Source organism: Annulohypoxylon truncatum, assembly GCF_022578515.1.
Source record: "Annulohypoxylon truncatum strain CBS 140777 unplaced genomic scaffold F4807scaffold_30, whole genome shotgun sequence".
In the NCBI taxonomy this organism is placed as follows: Eukaryota; Fungi; Ascomycota; class Sordariomycetes; order Xylariales; family Hypoxylaceae; genus Annulohypoxylon; species Annulohypoxylon truncatum.
In genome coordinates this window covers 320,282-339,805 of record NW_025953816.1, presented here as the reverse complement: position 1 = coordinate 339,805, position 19,524 = coordinate 320,282, and the positions used below count along the sequence as shown (strand labels likewise).

General features: G+C 48.1%; 9 protein-coding genes across 9 annotated transcripts; 4 read left to right on the top strand and 5 right to left on the bottom strand.

Annotated features, from left to right (window-relative positions):
* Window positions 1-163: 163 nt before the first annotated feature.
* F4807DRAFT_436892 (uncharacterized protein) lies at window positions 164-2,628 on the top strand. Its single transcript, XM_047998995.1, has one exon. It carries the CDS (start codon window positions 367-369, stop codon window positions 2,620-2,622), a length of 2,256 nt encoding a protein of 751 aa, XP_047851576.1. The 5' UTR covers window positions 164-366; the 3' UTR covers window positions 2,623-2,628.
* Window positions 2,629-5,084, bottom strand: F4807DRAFT_436890 (nitrogen permease regulator 2). Its single transcript, XM_047998994.1, has 2 exons — window positions 4,824-5,084; window positions 2,629-4,631 (listed from the first exon to the last, which is right to left on the bottom strand). The coding sequence occupies exons 1-2, from the start codon at window positions 4,864-4,866 to the stop codon at window positions 3,280-3,282; spliced, it is 1,395 nt and encodes a 464-aa protein (XP_047851575.1). The 5' UTR covers window positions 4,867-5,084; the 3' UTR covers window positions 2,629-3,279.
* Window positions 5,085-5,203: 119 nt separating this feature from the next.
* F4807DRAFT_436889 (CRAL/TRIO domain-containing protein) lies at window positions 5,204-6,575 on the top strand. The gene is made up of 2 exons (XM_047998993.1): window positions 5,204-5,858; window positions 5,948-6,575. Exons 1-2 carry the CDS (start codon window positions 5,398-5,400, stop codon window positions 6,393-6,395), a joined length of 909 nt encoding a protein of 302 aa, XP_047851574.1. The 5' UTR covers window positions 5,204-5,397; the 3' UTR covers window positions 6,396-6,575.
* F4807DRAFT_463116 (PQ loop repeat-domain-containing protein) lies at window positions 6,572-7,795 on the bottom strand (the record flags this gene model as incomplete). Its single annotated transcript, XM_048001927.1, has 6 exons — window positions 6,572-6,887; window positions 6,961-7,009; window positions 7,066-7,252; window positions 7,311-7,589; window positions 7,647-7,691; window positions 7,751-7,795. The coding sequence occupies 6 exons, from the start codon at window positions 7,793-7,795 to the stop codon at window positions 6,572-6,574; spliced, it is 921 nt and encodes a 306-aa protein (XP_047851573.1).
* Window positions 7,796-8,594: 799 nt separating this feature from the next.
* F4807DRAFT_453116 (NAD(P)-binding protein) lies at window positions 8,595-9,788 on the bottom strand (the record flags this gene model as incomplete). The annotated part of the gene is made up of 2 exons (XM_048000415.1): window positions 8,595-8,718; window positions 8,860-9,788. The coding sequence occupies 2 exons, from the start codon at window positions 9,786-9,788 to the stop codon at window positions 8,595-8,597; spliced, it is 1,053 nt and encodes a 350-aa protein (XP_047851572.1).
* A 638-nt stretch (window positions 9,789-10,426) lies between these two features.
* Window positions 10,427-12,335, top strand: F4807DRAFT_436872 (thioredoxin reductase). The gene is made up of 3 exons (XM_047998992.1): window positions 10,427-11,128; window positions 11,197-11,893; window positions 11,957-12,335. Exons 1-3 carry the CDS (start codon window positions 10,928-10,930, stop codon window positions 12,049-12,051), a joined length of 993 nt encoding a protein of 330 aa, XP_047851571.1. The 5' UTR covers window positions 10,427-10,927; the 3' UTR covers window positions 12,052-12,335.
* Window positions 12,336-12,983: 648 nt separating this feature from the next.
* Window positions 12,984-13,405, top strand: F4807DRAFT_463113 (uncharacterized protein; the record flags this gene model as incomplete). The annotated part of the gene is made up of 3 exons (XM_048001926.1): window positions 12,984-13,031; window positions 13,129-13,199; window positions 13,252-13,405. 3 exons carry the CDS (start codon window positions 12,984-12,986, stop codon window positions 13,403-13,405), a joined length of 273 nt encoding a protein of 90 aa, XP_047851570.1.
* A 1,539-nt stretch (window positions 13,406-14,944) lies between these two features.
* On the bottom strand, window positions 14,945-16,000 carry F4807DRAFT_469809 (uncharacterized protein; the record flags this gene model as incomplete). The annotated part of the gene is made up of 1 exon (XM_048002751.1): window positions 14,945-16,000. One exon carries the CDS (start codon window positions 15,998-16,000, stop codon window positions 14,945-14,947), a length of 1,056 nt encoding a protein of 351 aa, XP_047851569.1.
* An 859-nt stretch (window positions 16,001-16,859) lies between these two features.
* Window positions 16,860-19,081, bottom strand: F4807DRAFT_436867 (MFS general substrate transporter). Its single transcript, XM_047998991.1, has 2 exons — window positions 18,564-19,081; window positions 16,860-18,445 (listed from the first exon to the last, which is right to left on the bottom strand). The coding sequence occupies exons 1-2, from the start codon at window positions 18,660-18,662 to the stop codon at window positions 17,060-17,062; spliced, it is 1,485 nt and encodes a 494-aa protein (XP_047851568.1). The 5' UTR covers window positions 18,663-19,081; the 3' UTR covers window positions 16,860-17,059.
* Window positions 19,082-19,524: the final 443 nt, after the last annotated feature.

Sequence of the window (19,524 nt, the reverse complement as noted above, 5' to 3'; positions counted from 1 at the left end):
TAGGTAAAGATTTGGAACACTGGATCCGTTGATCAATTGATAGAAGTTACGTAGGTACGTACAAGGTACCGGCACCTTATCGGCATCGGTCATATACAGATAAGCTGCATCAGTTCAATGTCCGTGTTGATCTGGACCTGGCCTAGGAGCCCCACTAAAAACTTGGGTTTGTGAATTTTTGAATTTTCAGTTACAGATTCTTCAATGTCTACCTTCGACACCTTTCACATACATAGGATAACCTACCAAGGTACCTAGGCATGTCCCAGACTTGAGATTGGGAGGGGTATATTATACCCATTCTACACTTCCAATCCCTACTTCTTCACAAGAAATCCCACTTTGGCCGTGGTGTCGCATGCGAAGATGTTGCGCGGGATACCCTTCCCAAGCATGTACGGCACCTCGTCGACTCTCTGCCGCAGATGCCTTCTACAATCCTTCGCCGCAAGACGACATCAGGCTAGACACATATCTACAAGTTTCTTACAAAAACAGGCCGAGGCCGAAGCACAATGGGCCGAGCGCGCCCAGTCGATTAAAGAGGGGAAGATACCACACCTTTGGGATACCCTCAAAGAGCGTGGTTATGTTAAAGATATTGCCGGAAATGAGGGTCAGCTTAAAGAACTTATGAGAGACAAAAGAATAGGCGCTTATGTCGGAATCGATCCCACCGCGCCATCTCTCCACGTCGGCCATTTACTACCTCTGATGGCTCTTTTCTGGATGTACATAAACGGCTACAGAGCGATCAGCCTAGTAGGAGGCGCCACAGCTAAGATCGGAGACCCTACCGATCGATTAAAAAGTCGAGAGCCTATGACTGGAGCTGATATAAGCAGGAACATCACCAAGGTACACTACCAATTGAAGCGTTTATGGGTCAACCTCGAGGCGCTTGCCCCACGTTACGGCTACCAAAAAGAAAAAAGAGTTTGGAGTCGTGCTCTCCACAATAACTCGATATGGTACAGCAGCTTGTCCTTCACGGAGATTATCGGCAGACTTTTCAGCGGAGTGCGATTAAGTACGTTGCTCTCGCGCGACACCGTCAAGAACAAGATGGAAAAGGGGGACGGCATGACGGTCGACGAGCTCATATACCCCTTACTGCAGGCCTGGGATTTCTGGATGATGTTTAAAAGAAATGGCGTTCGAATGCAGATTGGTGGCTCCGACCAATACGGGAATATCGTCTCTGGTGTTGAAGCTGTCAAATACATACGAGACAACGAACCCAATCCGTCCTGGAAGTTTCCAAAAGACTTGTTTCATACCCCCTTCGGATTCACTACTCCTCTTTTAACCGACTCTTCAGGCAACAAGTTCGGGAAGTCCGCTGGCAATGCCGTCTGGCTGGACCCATTCATGACGACCCCCTTTGATATGTACGGTTATTGGATGCGTCGGCCGGATGATGATGTTGAGAGGTTGCTTAAGCTCTTTACATTCCTTCCCCTGGAAGAGATCGCTAAGATCGTGGAGAAGCATAAAGAGGACCCGCCTAAGCGTGTCGCCCAGCACGCACTCGCTTTCGAGGTGGTCGCTCTAGTACACTCATTCCAGGAAGCCGTGAATACCCAGAACCGACATAAGGGCTTATTTTCAAAGGGAGATACCGAAGTAACCAAGTACCCTAGCGAAGGCCCGGCGAATGCAAGTACGGCTGCGGCATTCCAATGCGATATTCAGCTTCCCGAGTCTTTGATTATGGGCAAATCGATATCCCGTATTCTCTTCGCTGCGGGCCTGGCCGATAGCATCACCGACGCTCACCGCCTAACAAAACATCAGGGAGCTTACGTCGGCGGCCGCCCCGGATCGCCCAACGACCCTCTTGATCGAGCAATGAGAAGCGGTGACTTGTCATTCACGCCGATCAAGAATTGGTTTCCTCAGGAGACTCAAAATTACCTCATAGATAAAAAACTCCTGATCCTGCGACGAGGGAAACACTTCGTCCGGGTCGTCGAAATGGTTACGGACGAGGAATGGAGCAAGCGCGGTATGACGTACCCCGGCCAACCGGGCACGGGCAAGGTTCGGCAGTTGCAGGCTGCGTTGAAGCAGGCAGCCGAGAGCGAAGGTCTACGGGATGACCCCGAAACAGTGAAGAGGTTGGTAGATCGTGTAACGCTTTTGTATTCGAAAGAGGAAAAGTTGTACGATCTATATTCGCCCAAAGTGGATAAGGAATGGATTTTGGAAAATGAGAAAGGTAGTATCTTAGGAGATGTACAGGAAAACCGTGCGCAGACGATCTTGCGGCAATCTATGAGGCATATCCGTCACCTCGGACCTCAATCCGCCAAGAGCAAGACAGATGCGATCGACGAAGCCATCAGGAATGCTGCGATGGAGTTGGGATTATTCGACTCCACAGACGGTAAGGCGGCGAATTTAGACTTACCAGTCCACGAATTGTCTGATATCTCGGCTCATGTGAGGAAAAAGGCTTCGTTTAAACCCGGGTACAATGAAATCAGCAAGCAACGTCCTCCGGTGGAAACCAACAAGGTGAAAGCTCGTCCTCCGGTGAAAATCAGCAAGGTGAAAGGTCGTTCTCCGGTGGGAATCAACACGGTGGAAGCTAGCATGATCAAGGACCGTTCAGACTAGTTGTAACTTAATTGTACAATATACATATCCCGTGTCATCTTCTGCTTTGACGAAGTTTTCAGGGCTATACCTTGCGTGGCGATGTATGAAAAGCCCTGAGCTATAGTGGCATGCCGTCGTCTATATCTATATGGCTGTTGTTATTATCCACCATTTGGCGTTTAGATCTTCGTCATTTCCGTCTCGAACATGCGTTGTTCACTCATTTCATGATTCTCGCCTCGCTAATTCTCTTCATCACACCCTTTCATATTCGTCCACGCAGAATACGAGTAGGCAGGTAGGTATGTTGGGAGTATGAAACCATTTCGACCCCATGCACACCTGCTAGTAGTCGTCTTGCTACGCTTCCTACCTCACGAATTCATACCAATCCATCCGTTCAAGCCTTGCATAGCCCAGATTATATGTAGCAATCCTAGCTATACCATTGTCGACCGGTCGGATTACTCTTTAGAACGCCTCCTTGAGTAGATAGCCATGTCATCGTGTCCGCGAATGCTCAATAAGGGATTCCGCGCCGAGGTTCCATCATAACAATTCTTTACAAAGCCACATTTCGTGGGCGACTTTCCTTCAGCTGTTTCCCCGTGGAAATGACGTCGGTCCCGTCATAGATTTCGTTTTTCGACCAACTCCACCAGCCAGCCAACCTCCCTATCGATAGAACACAGTCATATCTCCGGACCCCAGACTCTTCAACTTCTTCATGATCTCGCCATCCGTCATATTCTGCTCCGTGATAATCTGGTCGAAGCAATGGCTCCCGTCCGCGTACTTCAGCAACGCGTCTTCCTCCTCGCCGTCCTCGGCGCCGCCCGGAACGACCCGCCGCCCCGTCGCCAGCGACTCTAGCACCTGCTTCGACACCACGTACTTGTGCACGCGGTACAGGAGGCCCTTGATGACCCCGAACTGCACCAGCCGCCGGATGTCCACGTGGCGCAGCACGTCGAACCCCGAGTCCTGGTGCAGCTTGATCCACTCCATCACGCTGCGGCCGACGCAGAACGTCGTCATCAGCTTGACGAGCTGGTAATTCGACACCCCCTGCTGGCCTCCGGAAAGACTAGCCGTGTCCGCCACCACGTCTTTCCCGCCGTCGCCAGGCGCGCCGGCCGCCGCTACAGAATCGGCTGCACTGCTGCTACTACCCCTAGCCGCAGCAGCCATCGGATTGCTGATACACACGTAGCCCGCGCACTCGTCGACCAAGCCGTCCCGGTTCGCGATGAAGTCGTGTACGCCGGGCCGCGGGGCGTAGCAGCTGCCGAAGAAGAACATGTCGAGCAGCAGGACGGTGTCGTAGTACAGCAGGTGCTGCAGCGCGATCTGGGTCAGCGGCAGCGAGACGTCGGCGAGCCAGGCGATGCGGCGCACGTCGTTCACGCCGTCGACGTGCGGGATGATTTTTTGGAGCGTCAGGTCCCACGTCGCGTCCACGATGTCGGCGAGCTTCATCTTGGGCACGGGTACGTGCCACCCGCGGACCGCTGGCGGAGGCGCGTGGTACGGGAAGAGTTTCATGTTTAGAGTGTTGGCGTCGTCGACGGGGATCATGCATTCGCCGTAGTTGTTTAGGTCTTCTTTGACGATTTCCAAAAGCGATTCTATGGGTCGCCGGCCTGAGTCCTCGGAGGGGTTGGAGGGGTTAGAGGAGGTGCTCGAGCTGAGGTACCCGTGCTGGCGCTCCATCTCCGCGAAGGTGACGGCGAGGCGCCGGACGAGCCGCTCATACGGGATCTGGTCGCAGTCGGACTCGACGACGAGCCCGAAGTTGAAGATGAACTCGTTGCGGTGGTACCGCTCGTCCGGGATAGAGACCGGGAAGCCCAGGATGCTGTACTTGTTGTCCGGGGAGTTGACCGTCATGAACCGGTTGAAGAAGGCTTTGCGCGGGATGATGTACTCCTGGATTATGTCGAAGTCGACCAGGGGCGGCTTGAGATGCGGCGTATATGTGGTGGCTACGATGCATCCTGGTGGTGATTGGGCTACGATCTTGGTTCCTAAGTTTGGGTGAGTTAAGGGTTATGTGAGATAAGTGGGTTGAGATGAGTTAGGGTGAGATGAGATGAGATGAAATATGAGGGGCACAAGTGAATTGATCACTCATTTATTCTTGGTAAACGGAGATTTTTTATCGCTAATGGCATGGATGGAAACAAATCTATTAGTTAAACGATAAATGAATATCCTACCTTCCTGCGGGAGGAATCTGGCATAAAAGATTCCTTGAATCATCTTGTCTCCAGGGCTCTTAGTCGAGTAGAATTTCACACGGGATGCATTTCGACAGGTTCTCTATAGCAGCTGCGCCATCATTTCCCCCATGCAAGGACAATTCGAAATGGTTTATTGGTGAATTGAATATCTCGTATGCTGCCTTTTTCAGGAGCCCATAGAATGCGTTGAGATTCTCATTTTCTTGGAAAGAAGGATGTGGTTGGTTGATGTTGAAGCTGATTAAGCGTTTGTAGAAAAGCAACCGGGAGTAGAGGCGCATCGGTTAAATGCCGGTGGTTTCCCTATGTCACTAAGGTTGCAGCTACCCGCCCCCCTGCTTTATCAGATTGCTCATCTTGTCCCGATCGGGGAAGCTTCGAACAACTACCTGTATGGGATGTCCGTGCGGAAGCTCTTCTTACCTTTCTGCCTTCCTTCATAATCTCTTTCATCCCATCGCCGAGTCCTCGGAATATTTCAATCTCGAAACATACGAGGGAAAATTCATATCTATCAACATTCAAAACACATACGGAAAATCTTGAAATCATGGCCGAAGCTCAAGCAACTAATGCCGAAGCTCCCAAAGCCGAGGCCCCCAAACCGGAGGCACCTAAAACCGACGAGGCCACGACGCCAATTCAGGAGCTCTGGAAGACTGTGCAAGCCCAGTCTCATCCCGAAGTCTGGGGTGTCACTTTAGCCGACCCTGCTACTCATGTTCCCAGCCAGATCGTGCTGCAGAAATACCTAAATGCCAACGACGGCGATCTCGTCAAGGCCAAGGAGCAACTTACTAAGACGCTAGAATGGCGCGCTAAGCTACAGCCCTTAGAGCTCATCAAGAAGAGTTACTCTAAGACGAAGTTCGAGGGCCTGGGATACGTTACCAAGTATTCGGCTGGTGATGAGAAGGCTGCCGAGGATAATCCCGAGGCCCAGGAAGTCTTCACCTGGAACATCTATGGCGGTGTTAAGTCTATGGAGGAGACTTTTGGTAACCTTGAAGAGTAAGTTACATTCGCCTAATTCCATATCATTTTTCATCCTCAACACAATACTTTATTCAGACCAAAAATTTATCTAACTCATAATTCAGATTTATCAACTGGCGCGTCGCGCTCATGGAGCTTGCCGTGCAGGAGCTTTCGCTGCCCACAGCGACGAAGCCCATCACGGCTGACTATGACCCTTATAAGATCTACCAGGTACACGACTACAAGTCTATCAGCTTCCTACGACAGTCACCTCAGGTCAAAGCAGCTAGCACCGAGACGATCCGCGTTTTCGCCACCGGGTACCCGGAGCTGCTTAAGGAGAAGTTCTTCGTCAACGTACCCGTCATCATGGGCTTCATGTACGGCGTCATGAAGCTGTTCGTCGCTCCTAAGACGATCAAGAAATTCCACCCCATGTCCAACGGCGGGGCTTTGGCCAAGGAATTCAGTGAAAGCAAAGTTCCTGGTCTTGGCGAGAAGTTGCCTGCTGAGTATGGTGGTAAAGGTGCTGATTTGAAGGCCTCCGGTAAGGGACCGACCGTGGAGTAGGCTGATCAAGGGTGGCTTTAGGTGATGACTCGTATTTGTGATTACAGGTTCATGGGACGGTCGATAATGGAGGATGGCAGTAACGAGACACGAATGATTTGGTTTGCGTTTAGACCATAAGATATCTCACCACTACAGTTTTGATTTAGCTCTATCTATCAACAGAATACGTAGAACTACGGTTTTTCTTCCTTCGTATCGGTTCCTGATGTTAGGGCGGTATTATGGGCGTTCTCCTCGCCTGAATTTCGTTGCGCCTCACTTCTTAATTCTCTATCGTCCCCAGCAACGCCCATCTCTACATCATTTTGCTTCTCTTTACTCTTTTTGGAGAATTTACGTTCAGAAAATTTGAAGGGTACTCCCTGCTCCTCGTGTTCAGCCAAAACATCGTCGAATGTCTTCCCATTCAATGCCGCCTCCTTCCTCAGTTTACGGGTGCGGAATAACCAGATGATATGCGAAAGAAATATACCAGTTTCTAGGGTTATGCTATTCCACGAATTAGCATAACTGCGGGGATATACACCGTGGGCTTCTATTAACTGGTGGATGCGCTGCTTACCATACGATATATAATACGCCACCTAAGACGTCAAAGCTGTTCTGAGCGGCTAATGGAGTTTAGTAAGATATAAGGGTCCCGGATCCTTGGAGAGCGGGTACATACCAAGTGACATGAGAGAGAAGAAGGCTCCGAACCAGTCCATCGAGAGAAAAATGAAGTTGATCCCAATGACTCTTCCTCTGCGCTTCCAAATTTCTCCGTACGGCGGTAACAAACCGACTGCTAGGAGAATATTGGCGATGATACCGACTACCAAGACTCCGGTCTCATTTCCCGCATCATATAATGGCTATATCAACTTAGCACGTATCACAGACAATCGAAACTTGGAATTGCATCTTTGGTACCTGAAGTGTGACGACCAATGCCGCTTCGACCCCAGCAAAGGCTGCGGCGTTGGCTAGGCCTATGAGGATGACCTTCCAAAGCGCGAACTTGCTACTGTATAGCAAAATCTGACACCAATTCACAAGGCATAAGGCCATAAAGGCTTGCGGCTGTACCTGCAATGGGTAATTGAATCTCTGTGCGACGTTATAGGCCCCGAACGGCACTCCGCACAGAGCCCAGAGGTACATCATAGAGCCAGGTAGACCATCGGTCTTCTTCGTCCTCCAATTGGTCCACTGTGACACCTAGGTTAGTATATGGTCTTACAAATGAGACTTTCGGGGTATTCTTACTATTTGAGGGATCGTCTGTATGCACCAAAGGATAGTACCGATTGTCTAATAGTTACACCTAGGATGAGTTACCAACGTCTATTTGCATTGAGAGGAACACTTACACCGAGCACGTTAGCTGCAACTGGAATCTCCTGCTGCGGCGCCATCTTTAATAGATTGCGTTGCCAAGGGCTTCAGAAACTACTAAGTAGTATGTTGACCTTGAAGAATTCATAAAAGCCTTCCCGAACCCCCGAAGCAGGAAGGAAGTGAAATATTTCGCCATCGGACGAAAAAGCGGGACTACTAAGAGAATAAAGCGATTACGGACTGCCTTCAACCAACTCTAATTAGGAACCTTCCGAATACATGCCAGGGAGCTATCAACGACAAAACTTGCCGATACGTAATGTCGACTGATTCATCAATTGATTGTCTCATTGAAAGATCAACTTATATGATCGCCATGTGCCATTTGCCATGCGAAGGCGATAAATAGCTACCTAGGTAGTATCAACTGTCGACGAGTTCCTGAAGCTAAAATTGAAAACGTCACGTGGAGACGTTATCGATAAAAGAGCCCCGTTGGTCTGGGTACATTCTTTTACATATAAATATACGTGTAATTGAATGTATTTCATCTCTAACCTTACTCAAGACACGCATCTTCTCACTGGAATAACTGAGATCAAATTCATACCTATAAAAAGGATAGCTCTTCAAAAACCCAATACAATGATCTTGGTTACACTAATTGCATCCAGTTTAGAGTTGAGAAATATACTCAAGTGTCTGAGGAACGAAGACGTTACCTACTGAATAGAGCTAAAGAGACGGAGATTTCCCTATCTAGGTATTTCCGTCTAGACAATTCAAGTTCCACGTGCTTTTTCTAATCATGTTGGGACAATTCTTAGAGATGTTATTAACATACAGAACTTGCGATACGAGAGCTATCTGGTAACCCTAAGCCTGAACTAGGCCCTGGAAAATGTCTTGAGCCCCTGCAAAAGAGAGCTCCTCCATAGTCTCCTCCCAAAGCCGTTGAGTAACCTCTTTTGCTTCTTTAAAATATACAAATGGCGCCATTCTAATAGCGTTATTTACTCACATTAGTTTCGTCATCTTCAATAGTCCCTATGGATGGGGGAATACCAACATACACTTGCTGGCGCCGACAAGACAATACTATGGACGAAGGATAGGGAGATAATGAAGAGGGTCCACTTACGGTCTTAATTCACCATCCTCAACATACTGTCCATGCGATCTTTCGTCCTGTCTGACCGCGGCATGTACGAGCGAACGAGCTCCTGTGACTGGTACCCGGCCGAAGATGTTAACAAACATACTGTTAAATAAACCTAGTTCCCTCCCGAGAGCTGTGCCATAGCACAGACCTGGGTTGGCGCAATTGACAACGGCCAGTGATGGCGATACGTGTTTAACTAATTCGGATATGAATAGCTGGCCCATGAGCTTAGTAGTGGCGTATCTATCTATTCTTTCCCACAGGGTCTCGTTGTCAAAGGCATTCAGCAACGACTCCTGAATCTTCTCGCGGAATTTTGCCCACGCGGCGTTATCGCATGATACGAGGACGATGCGTCCTGGGACAAATTCAGGCAGACTAGTGGTGGATTTAGCTTTTTTGAAAACTCGGAGAAGGAGAAGGGTTAGCAGGACGGTTGACAGGTAATTCGTCTGCAAGTCTTCCTCGTGGCCTGTCGCCGGGCAGATGTTGAAGTGACCGCGGTTGGCGCCGGTGTTAAGGATAGCGATGTCAAGCCGAGGTTGAAGAGCGTTCACTCTTTGCACAAAGGTATCAATAGAGCTGTACGATGTGTAATCTAACTTCCAGACCTCGATGGTTTGGTTGATTTCAAGTCCTCTCACGTTTATCAGGGCCTCGCGGGCGGCTTCGCCTCTGGCCTCGTCACGAACTGCGAGAATGAGCTTGCTGACACCAAGTTTAAGGAGCTGTCGTGAGCATTCGAGGCCAATGCCACCGTTGGCCCCTGTAACGACAGCAGTCTTGCCCTTAAGGTTGACATCAAGTCGCAAAACCGCCGGCGCGGCTCCGAACAACTGTCGGCGAAGGAACTGGAGCTTGCCGGCTTCTTTTTCGGGTGCGATGTCAAAACTGACTGTCTGGGCCATACTTGCGCATGTGTATTCAGATCTCAGATCGGGAGACTAGGTGCTTGGATAATTTCACAACTTTCATCGACGAAAACGAAAGCTATACACACTCATTGATGCCTACGCTGCGTACAACGTTGATACACTCACTGCGCCGTCAGGGAACATATTAGGTCGTGTTTCCTGAGCTGGGACTGAATGCTCGGAAACATCGACTTTTTGGATGTGGTACTCGATTCTTCTGAAACATAGGTAGTGATTCAGGCTCATCTCAGATTGGACGGAACTCTTCACTCTTGCTCTACTCCCGTCGCATGCTTCCGCCGTTGGCTGAGGTTATGAAAGTCGTCGCGAAATGACGAGGCTTAATCAATACGACCAAAGGATCAACATCCACGTGAAGACGTCACTAATTAATATTAAATAAGCATACTAATTAGGAAACCATGCGCCCTACTAGCCTTCAGGTCCTCCAATGCGGTTCGTGTGGACCTGGCTAGCTCTTTGCACGCGATCGACCGATGGTGGGGTGTCTCGAGTCAGCTCCGATTCGGACAGACTGCGTGTTGCTGAATAATGCGGGGTTCCCTTTTTTTTCGCGTTCTGGAAGCACCCAACCAGGGCGGCCAACTAAAGTCAAGTAAGCTGACGAACCAAAAAGTCATTTCGTCTCCCAAGTCTAAACAAGAAACATTTATTCCAAATTTGAACTATTTTCGGAACTACATGTAGAGCCGCATTTGAAATAGTTCCCCCAAGATCTCATTTTGTCTTACTAAAGCCTAGACTGGTTACTTCGTGACTCGACAGTGTTTCCTGAGAGACCTTATGTCATTATCATGAACCCACAATAGTACTAGATCCCAGCATTAACGATAGCCTCGAACGTTTAGACCTGCCTCTTCCGAAACACCTCCGAGACTACCGCGTATTTGAACCGCCAAGTCGCCCTTTTTTTCTCTCAAGACCGATTTATACTTATATACCCACCCGACTACGCAATCGGCGTGGAAAATACCATCAAAGTGTTTTCCCGGACAGTAACAAGAAGACTTTGCGCAGGCGCATCCGGAATTTCAGCAGCAGCCTTTGCCTCCGCTGGCCTTCAAAATTACACGCAACAGTCAAGTCAGATTCCAAAGTTAGCGACTAGGAAAATGCATAGCAAGGTTGTCATTATCGGGTCTGGGCCTGCCGCCCATACGGCTGCCATCTACCTCGCCCGTGCTGAGCTGAAGCCAGTTCTCTATGAGGGATTCATGGCAAATGGTATCGCTGCAGGTGGTCAGCTAACAACTACCACCGAGATCGAGAACTTCCCCGGCTTCCCCAAGGGTATTATGGGTGGTGAGCTGATGGTGAGTTCCCTGCTTAATGCTAAGCACACTCTCACACCGAATATGCTAACTATGAATGTGCGCTGTAGGACGCTATGCGAGCGCAGTCGGAGCGATTTGGAACTACGATCATCACCGAGACCGTTGCGAAGCTCGACCTCTCCTCCAGACCATTCAAGTATGAGACCGAATGGGCCCTCGGCGACGTGCATACCGCAGACACCGTTATCATTGCTACGGGAGCTTCTGCGAGGCGATTAAATCTGGCCGGAGAGGAAAAGTACTGGCAGAACGGTATCAGCGCATGCGCAGTCTGCGATGGTGCAGTCCCGATATTCCGGAATAAGCCCTTGGTAGTCATCGGTGGCGGAGACAGCGCTGCTGAAGAGGCTACTTTCTTGACGAAATACGGTAGCCACGTCACGGTTTTGGTGCGAAAAGATCAGCTACGCGCTAGCAGCATTATGGCTCAGCGGCTATTGAAGCACCCTAAGGTTACCGTCAAGTTCAACACCCGAGGTATCGAGGTTAGGGGTGACGACAAGGTAATGACTCACTTGGTCATTGAAGACACAGTTAGCGGAAAGCGACAGCTCATCGAGGCGAATGGCCTTTTCTATGCCGTCGGCCACGACCCGGCCACGAGCTTAGTTAAGGATCAATTAGAAACCGATTCAGAGGGATACATTATCACCAAGCCCGGCTCGCCGCTAACGAGTATTGAGGGCGTATTCGCTGCTGGTGACGTACAAGACAAGAGATATAGGCAAGCTATTACCAGCGCAGGTATGTTATGTTACTCAATCTGCCAATTACTACCGCCTTGATGCTAATGTAGATGAATGATAGGTTCCGGCTGCCAGGCTGCTTTGGAAGCGGAGAAGTTTCTCTCAGAGCACGAAGTAGACGAGCGAGAGGGTGCTGCTGAGGGCAAAGCCGAATGACTGATATCCGCAAAGTTCTAATTCCAATTGCTATCACATAGAGTTCCACGTCAGCGTTCTAGTTGACAATCTCATAGACAGATACCAAATAGACGGACCCAAGAGCAGCTCAACTCAATCCAATCTGGTTAGCACGTATCCTTTATGAGAGTGTGTTTACATGATAGAATAGATAGACGGCTATATTCACGTTGGGCCCCCATCGATATTAGGACAAGAATTGATGCCAACATAAATTTCTACCTCACATACATATGCATATCTCAATTCATCCCAACATGCATAAAATATGAACTCTGTCCAGGTTTGAGTTATACCACGCCGATGTCCTTCCCCTGTATCATATCCTGCCATTCACTGATTGTGGCATGTTGTTTCCACCGGCTGCCCGCATGTAATTATGATCAATCATATGCACCTTCCCAACCACGTCAGCAAGGTAGGCAGATTTCCGGATGAAGCTTTACTTATTGGATGGAGACATCCACTTCATACAATTCCTATGCAAGATCTATCATCCATGCTTACGGAAAATGTCACTTGCCGGCCTGCAACTGCCCATATCTCTTCGGAGTTCCAGAGTGCCTTCCAAGACCGCTAAGTAGAAGGCCGTGCGCAACTCTACCGCTCTACCTTGATGGTAGGTTTTACGTTCTATTCCAAGGCAAGCGCGGACAAGGAATACCTTGCCAAAGTGAAGTCACATCTTTCCCCTCTCAATCAATAAAGCCATCTGTACTAAGGATTTAAACCCAACTTCCCCCCTCCTCAACGAAGCTATCTCCCCTTTCTCTCTTTTCAACCTACTTGAACTTCGTCTTCAAACAATCGTTCTTCGTAGGACTCTCAAGGTTTCCTGAACCTCTCAGCTTTGACACCTACTCCTCTACTACAACTATACACAATCTCACTTCACAGTGCTCTTCGTCAAGATGAGTGATCGCGGATACTCGTACAAGAGCCACGGCACTAACAGCCAGGTGAGTATATCGACATACGCCACATCCTTCCAACGTCGACCTGATTGCCTCACGGCATTTTGGCCTTCGTGTGAAATCCTGTTCTAACAATACCTAGGGCAACCACTACTGTGCCCGCGACTATGGTAGCAGCGCCTCCAACTCGAACTCCTACCATTACTCCAACAGGTAAGTCGTAGCATGAGTGGTATGTGATGGTATGTTCTTAATATGGATATAGCGACGGCTCGTACTACTACTCCAACCCCAACGGCAGCACCTACTATAACGACGGTCAGGGTGGCGCAACCTACACCCCGTCCTCGGGTAGCCAGTCCTCTTCGGGCTATGGAGGCAGCAGCAGCGGCAGCAGCGGCGGTAGTGGCAAGCAGTAGGAGTCTTCGTCCGCGCCAATGGCAGAGATGCGCTCCGTGAGCTACAAGGAGCAGTCTGTCTCTACGCCCGACGGGACGGTAGCAAACTCAGTACAGTATCAGGAGAAGACTGCCTCGATTCCTTCAACAACTTCGCAGCCCCAGACTCAGTATCTTTCTATGCCCGGAATCCAGTACGCGTCCCAACCTACGAAGCAAGAATTTTATGCCGGTGGGGCATGGCTATGCGAGAAGGAGCCTAAGCAGTAGTCATGATTTTTTTCTTTTTCACGAACTTGACAGTCATGGATTTGATTCTCTTCTGATACGAGGGAGGAATTGGGGTTATCAGCAAGGAACTATGGGGAAGATGGCTTTATGGACGCTTAAGCATGCTGTGTTGGCGTATGTTTTATCAGAAGGCACCTAGGTAGTCTTAATGATACTAAATATAACGCCGCAATTATTAACATCTTCGTTTCCTCGAAAATCTATTGTCAGGCTTCATTCTATATTTGGAGTTTGACATAGTTGATATTACAAAGAAGAGGCTTCTATCAGGCTCTCATACCACATTACCACATTCACCAAAATATTACAGTTGGATTCTGCTGGGAAAAGTATATCTAGTTTATATCATACATGCATACGATAGTATTCACTAGAAGATTCATTCTTACATGCCCACTACCTACAAAGGCGGTAACTACCTAGGTATACATACCTGACATTGCCGTCTTCGTACTCTGTGGAGTCATATCTATCTATCTACAACTCGAATTTCGTGGAGTCGTATCACCCGTATAACCGGTTTTAATATAGAGAGCGCAATAATCATGCCCTCGGATGGTCCCATATGTTCTGCCATCCAGGTTCCGATGGATTATGATAGGCCCCTAGACCTATGTGAGGACCGAAGAATATGGACTGGGGTTGCTAAGATGAACAGTTTTGTATTTGATATTCATTCAGGATTCAAGGAGCTCTAAAAAGGCATGAAGGGTCTCCTTTTTCTTTGAATCATGTAGAGAGTTGAAGAGCTGTGTAGTCCTCCTCCCTAGCTCGCTAATTTATACATAATAGGAACATTTCATATATAGCTGATGCTTACATAGGTAGGCCATCAGCATCGTCGTATCCGCCTGCTAGCTTGACAATTTGATGGATAAGAGGTAATATGAATCAGAGTGAGATCCGAACCACGTGTATTTATCCACTGCTAGGTCGGTCAAGGTAGACTCGTACTAGACTTGAGATCTAAGGAGGCTGCTTATAAAATACGGGTTTATTAGAACAGGTCTGGCAATAACGGCCTGATAAAAAGTGTCTAATAGAAAATGCAAATCACCACAAGAGAAAGGATTAAATAATCAATTCGGAAATTAGGAGCATTGATTTCCCTACGCTAACTATGGGAATTCTCATTTCTTATGCCGCATGGCAGATATCTCAGGAGGCATCGCACGACTTCAAAATGGCAGTGTCGTGTCTCAAACAAATTGTAATAACTCCACAGGATATTATACCTGAAGCATTTCCCCTGTCTTAGCACAACTTCCATCATGCAACCCGTATAGCGGCATCCGGCAGATAATAATCAGGTCCGGGTTCCTGATCCTCAGATGACTTGGGGTGGCCTGGCCTGTATTCAGTAACGCTGCTTTCGAGTTCCGCGTATTGCCTTCCCATGATCAGCCTCCCGCGTTTTCTGGCGTAGTTCAGGTGATCCGGTAGCTTGATATAAACCTGACTATTTGATGCCAACGGTTCGTAGCCCCTGAACTCGGCTGACAGATCGACTGATTTCGGGTTGATTAAAGTCCAGGCACTTGAAGGTTCGACTGCGTCAATGTTCTCGAAGGGGTGCTCTAACTTGATGAGAAAGTTGAAATTTTTGCTGAGTGCAAGAGCCCAGAGAGGGTTGAAGAGGCCGTCAAATTCGATACGCCGAATATTCTTGCAGAGGGAGGACAATTGATTGATGAATTTTTGATCGTGGTAGGGCTCGTGGTGAGAGTGCTCGTTCTGCTCAGGGTCCAGTCCGTTATTTATTGCAGCGGTGTTATCATTGTCCTCGGCAATGAACGTATAACTTCTTATTTTAAGGTATCCAGGACAGACGTTGTTAGATGCTAAGCACTCGAAAAGACGACTGTATTTCTTGTGTTCGCTGGACGAATCTAGGCAATTCCACACTGCACCATCATCACCTATACGGCGATGGCGTTCGCAGCATTCGTGCACAATCTCAACCTGCTTGATCAAAGCACCGTATCGGGGACCGATCATGTTCAAAGCTGAGATCCATCGATCAAGATCATACTCAAGCGAGATATTCTTGTAAAAACATGCCGCCACTTCATTGTGAATTTGCTTGCACACTAGGAGCAGTTGTAGCGGCGTAGTCCAGTCCTTGGGGGGTTCATCCATGAAATGGGAGAGATTGTATTTCTCAGGATGTGCGATATGATCAGGAAAAAGATCATACAGCTCTCCCCGAAATACAAATTCGTAGATGATCAAACGTATTTCAAATGGAATAGACAGGAACCTGCATCGCCGACAGAACGGCAGTGGCCGAAATGTGGGAGGCGGTGCGTATGGTATCAATGCCATTGTGTTGCGCTAGATGACTAATTGTCCAACGACACGTTCTGGAAGGTGTGAATTTGGGATTCTTAGCGGGACACCCAAATAGGTTGGTTGTCGTTTCCTTCCGAAGAGGCTCGTGACAATCGCAAACTAAGCTACATAGTGGTAGGTTAGCTTGGCAACAGGGTGATTGGGAAAGTAAATTGGATTTGGAATGATGTTGCTTCCACATGGTGCGTCGCGGTGACCAAGGAAGGCACACAAGAAAACGGGTGTGAAGTACGTAAACACATACATACCTGGGTACTTGTTGTCAACAAGTAGATTCAATAGCGTAATGTTTGGTCGCAAGACAGTTGGATGTTGAGAAAAACAAAAGAGTAGCTTTTGTCAATAAGTAGAAGTTTGGGTAAAAGATGGTGGACGAGAAACCAGACAGTTATATGGAATTGAGATGAACAGATGCGATTTGTGTTCGATAGGAGAATGGAAGAATTTACAATATTTCTTCAAGCCTGGCGCGAACAGACGAAAATATTGAAAAGACGCGCTAGGTTTATAGTTGCAGGCGGCAGCTAAAAATCAGGAGGAAGAGGATAGAAAGCTTAATGTGCTCGCAAATGTTCATGGTACTTTTGGTAAGATAGTGTTGCCTGTTGAGTACCTGGGCAGGTGACGAGGGTAAACCGTCCTTCCCTTACAGCTGTTACAGAAGTGCAAGTGCGTACCGTGTATTAATCACACTGTAGATGATTCATAGTTGTAGAGGATCTGGTGACTTTGACTAAATTCAATGGCTGTGACAGAGTTCGAGGAATCATGGGATGTGGCGCTATATTTTATTTGCTTGAACGTTAAAGTAGGTGCATTACCTAATTGTTTTGGAAAGAGAAAATTATTTCTTACTGTTTGAGTATTAAGTCAGCATGCCCTGGAAAATGTGTTAATCAGGTGACCCCTTTTCTGATATGATACACATTTACAGTCTATTCACTCTGGGTAGGGCCGTATAACTCTACTTAGACCTATCTATCTAGCTACGATCTTACGTCCCACGTTCCTTAGTCACGCCAGTACGGAAGACTATAGTCCCTTTTTGCTTCCCATTGCCCTCAATGTAGCCCCGTATCTCCACAGAAGAAAAGGGGCAGGCCACCCGATCACAACGAACGTAAGGGCAAGCACGCTGTTTCCCCAACCATATCCCAGGCTCTGGTACATCGCTGGCGCAAATATAGGAAATGCAAAACCAGCAATACTACGCAGGAACTGCGAAGCGGCAGACGCCGAGGCCACATAGTCACGATACGCATCCATCACGTACGCCTGAAGGGACTGCGTGTTATTAATGATACCGCAACCTAGAATGGCAATTCCAATGTCGGGAACAACCCAGTGGACGTGTTTCTCTGCTGTCCAGCCGTAGATTAATAGACCAAGCGGAATCAGGATAGCGCCGGGTATCATCAGCGGAACGCGGTACTCAGGGGCGGTGTCGTTGCCGGCTTTGGCCTTCAGATATGCCCACAATCGATCCATTATTCTACTACCAACTTGCGAGGCGATAGTATATCCGATAACAAGTGCGATATAGTTCAAGCCACTTTGGGTTTGGGTTTGCCCGTATCGATCAATCCAGAGGGTAGCAAAGGTTGATAGGACGAGATACAGCATACCAAAGTTGTACGCTAGGAATATCGCAACGACTTGTAGAATAGGCTGAGTTATCAAAAGGCGTATGGGCCGGGTTAAGGAGCGAGAAAGCCTGTCGCTCAATTTCTCTGATGCGCCGTGCCATTGAGTATAGTAAGGGTTTCCTGTGCTCTTCCGTAGCTTGCTAGCTTTCTCATTGAGGATAAGGACCCCATATGTTTCCTTAAATACAAAAAGTGCTATGGCCACAAGGAAGCCGTCATATATGGATAGAATCCAGAAGGTCCATCGCCACCCGATTGACTGGGAGACGGCGCCGCCGATGATCGGCCCAATTGCCGGACCTAGGAGAGGTATAAAAGTAGAAATGGCGAACGAAACTCCACGCTGCGAGGGTATCCAACAATCCGATAGAACTGGATTGGAAATAGAAAACTCTGCGCTAGCTCCGATGCCTGACAGAACACGGCTCGCAATCATGAGGCCGGGCGTACGACTAAAACCCGCAACCGTATTCCAGAGGATATAGAAGCAGCTTGACAGAATCCACACCGGCCGACGACCGAAAACCTCGGCGAGGGGCGAAAGGACCATAGGGCCGAAAGCAAATGCCAGAACGTAAATCGACAGAAATATTTGCGTTTCTTCTTCGCCGGTCTGTAAATCTGCTGATATGCTCGGAAGCGCTGGAGCCAGCATTACACCCGACATCAGCGTTACCAGTCCTCCGTTAGAAAGGAGGATGGTGATTGACCATTTTCGGACTAGCGACCAATTATACGGATGTTCTGGGTCATTTTCGCCGTTCCAAGTTACCTTTCAAGGAGTGCAATAATTAGAATCACGTCTTGTAACCAACGCTGGGGTCTTTGATGCTGTGGTGTCCTGATCTTGTAACATTGTAAGGCTTTAGAGGTATTTAAAGACAACTCACCAAGTATGGATCTACTTCCTCATTTTTAGAAGAATTCAAGACCGGCTCTACGGCCTCGGTACCAGCTGAGGATTTCTCGATTTCTCCCTGGGTGGCCATGATGTTTGTGATGTTTCTGGACAGGTCAGTTTAAATTGAGAAATCTCATATGGCACGGTACTTAAATGATTGTTTACCTCAGTGCCTACCCCAATCCATATCTGAACATCTGATAAGAGATCGCATTATTGGCAAGAGGTTAATGTATAACTCGTGTAAAAGCTCTGTGTGTGTGGGTCTGGTAATAGTGGTAAACTTCCAACAGCTTACTCTCCGCGAACGGAAACGAGTATCATCTTGCCATCTCCTCCCAGCTTCGGAAGAGAAGAGAGTAGTTACTCAATGCCTACGTTACGATGTCTCTAGGTTGTTGGATACCCTCTACTGCGTGCCTAGGTGCTTTGAGTACTTTGCGAATGAATACCTAGGTAAGTAACACCACTGTTTCTTTACAGCCAAGGCTCTCTTTTTAATATTTATCAATGACTGCGCAAAAGTGCAAACACCCATGCACAATCCACGATGTAACTGCAGCTTACAGGAAAATGTGATGCCCCTCCAAGGGGTCGTGTATCCGAAGTTAACTCCGAAATCCCGATGCTCCGATCGATCCCCCCTTTTTACAGCCTACTCAACTCATTCATTGACACGATATAATAATTGCACCGTGTATGATCTTCGCGTTTGATATCTATAAAGTGCGTATACGATTATCTACAGCAGTATTGACAACATACTGGAGATGCAAAGCCATACATTACTCCATATGTACCAGGTACATGTTCGCGTATGACATCTGGGATTAGAGGTGTCACAAACCCAGAAATGAGACCAATCAGCGGGGATGTTGAGAGGATAAGTTTCCTAATGAGGCAACATGAGAGACTTGTAGGTACGTACTGTCGACGTACTAGTGTTTACG

Bases quoted from the DNA above. Each gene is read 5' to 3' on its own strand.
- F4807DRAFT_436892 (XM_047998995.1), top strand. From the start codon at position 367: ATGTTGCGCGGGATACCCTTCCCAAGCATGTACGGCACCTCGTCGACT.
- F4807DRAFT_436890 (XM_047998994.1), bottom strand. From the start codon at position 4,866: ATGATTCAAGGAATCTTTTATGCCAGATTCCTCCCGCAGGAAG. The intron at 4,632-4,823 runs GTAGGATATTCA...ACCCAAACTTAG, and splicing joins CAGATTCCTCCCGCAGGAAG to GAACCAAGATCGTAGCCCAA.
- F4807DRAFT_436889 (XM_047998993.1), top strand. From the start codon at position 5,398: ATGGCCGAAGCTCAAGCAACTAATGCCGAAGCTCCCAAAGCCGAGGCC. The intron at 5,859-5,947 runs GTAAGTTACATT...CTCATAATTCAG, and splicing joins ACTTTTGGTAACCTTGAAGA to ATTTATCAACTGGCGCGTCG.
- F4807DRAFT_436872 (XM_047998992.1), top strand. From the start codon at position 10,928: ATGCATAGCAAGGTTGTCATTATCGGGTCTGGGCCTGCCGCCCATACG. The intron at 11,129-11,196 runs GTGAGTTCCCTG...TGTGCGCTGTAG, and splicing joins TTATGGGTGGTGAGCTGATG to GACGCTATGCGAGCGCAGTC. The intron at 11,894-11,956 runs GTATGTTATGTT...GATGAATGATAG, and splicing joins GCAAGCTATTACCAGCGCAG to GTTCCGGCTGCCAGGCTGCT.
- F4807DRAFT_436867 (XM_047998991.1), bottom strand. From the start codon at position 18,662: ATGGCCACCCAGGGAGAAATCGAGAAATCCTCAGCTGGTACCGAGGCC. The intron at 18,446-18,563 runs GTGAGTTGTCTT...ACTCCTTGAAAG, and splicing joins AGGAAGTAGATCCATACTTG to GTAACTTGGAACGGCGAAAA.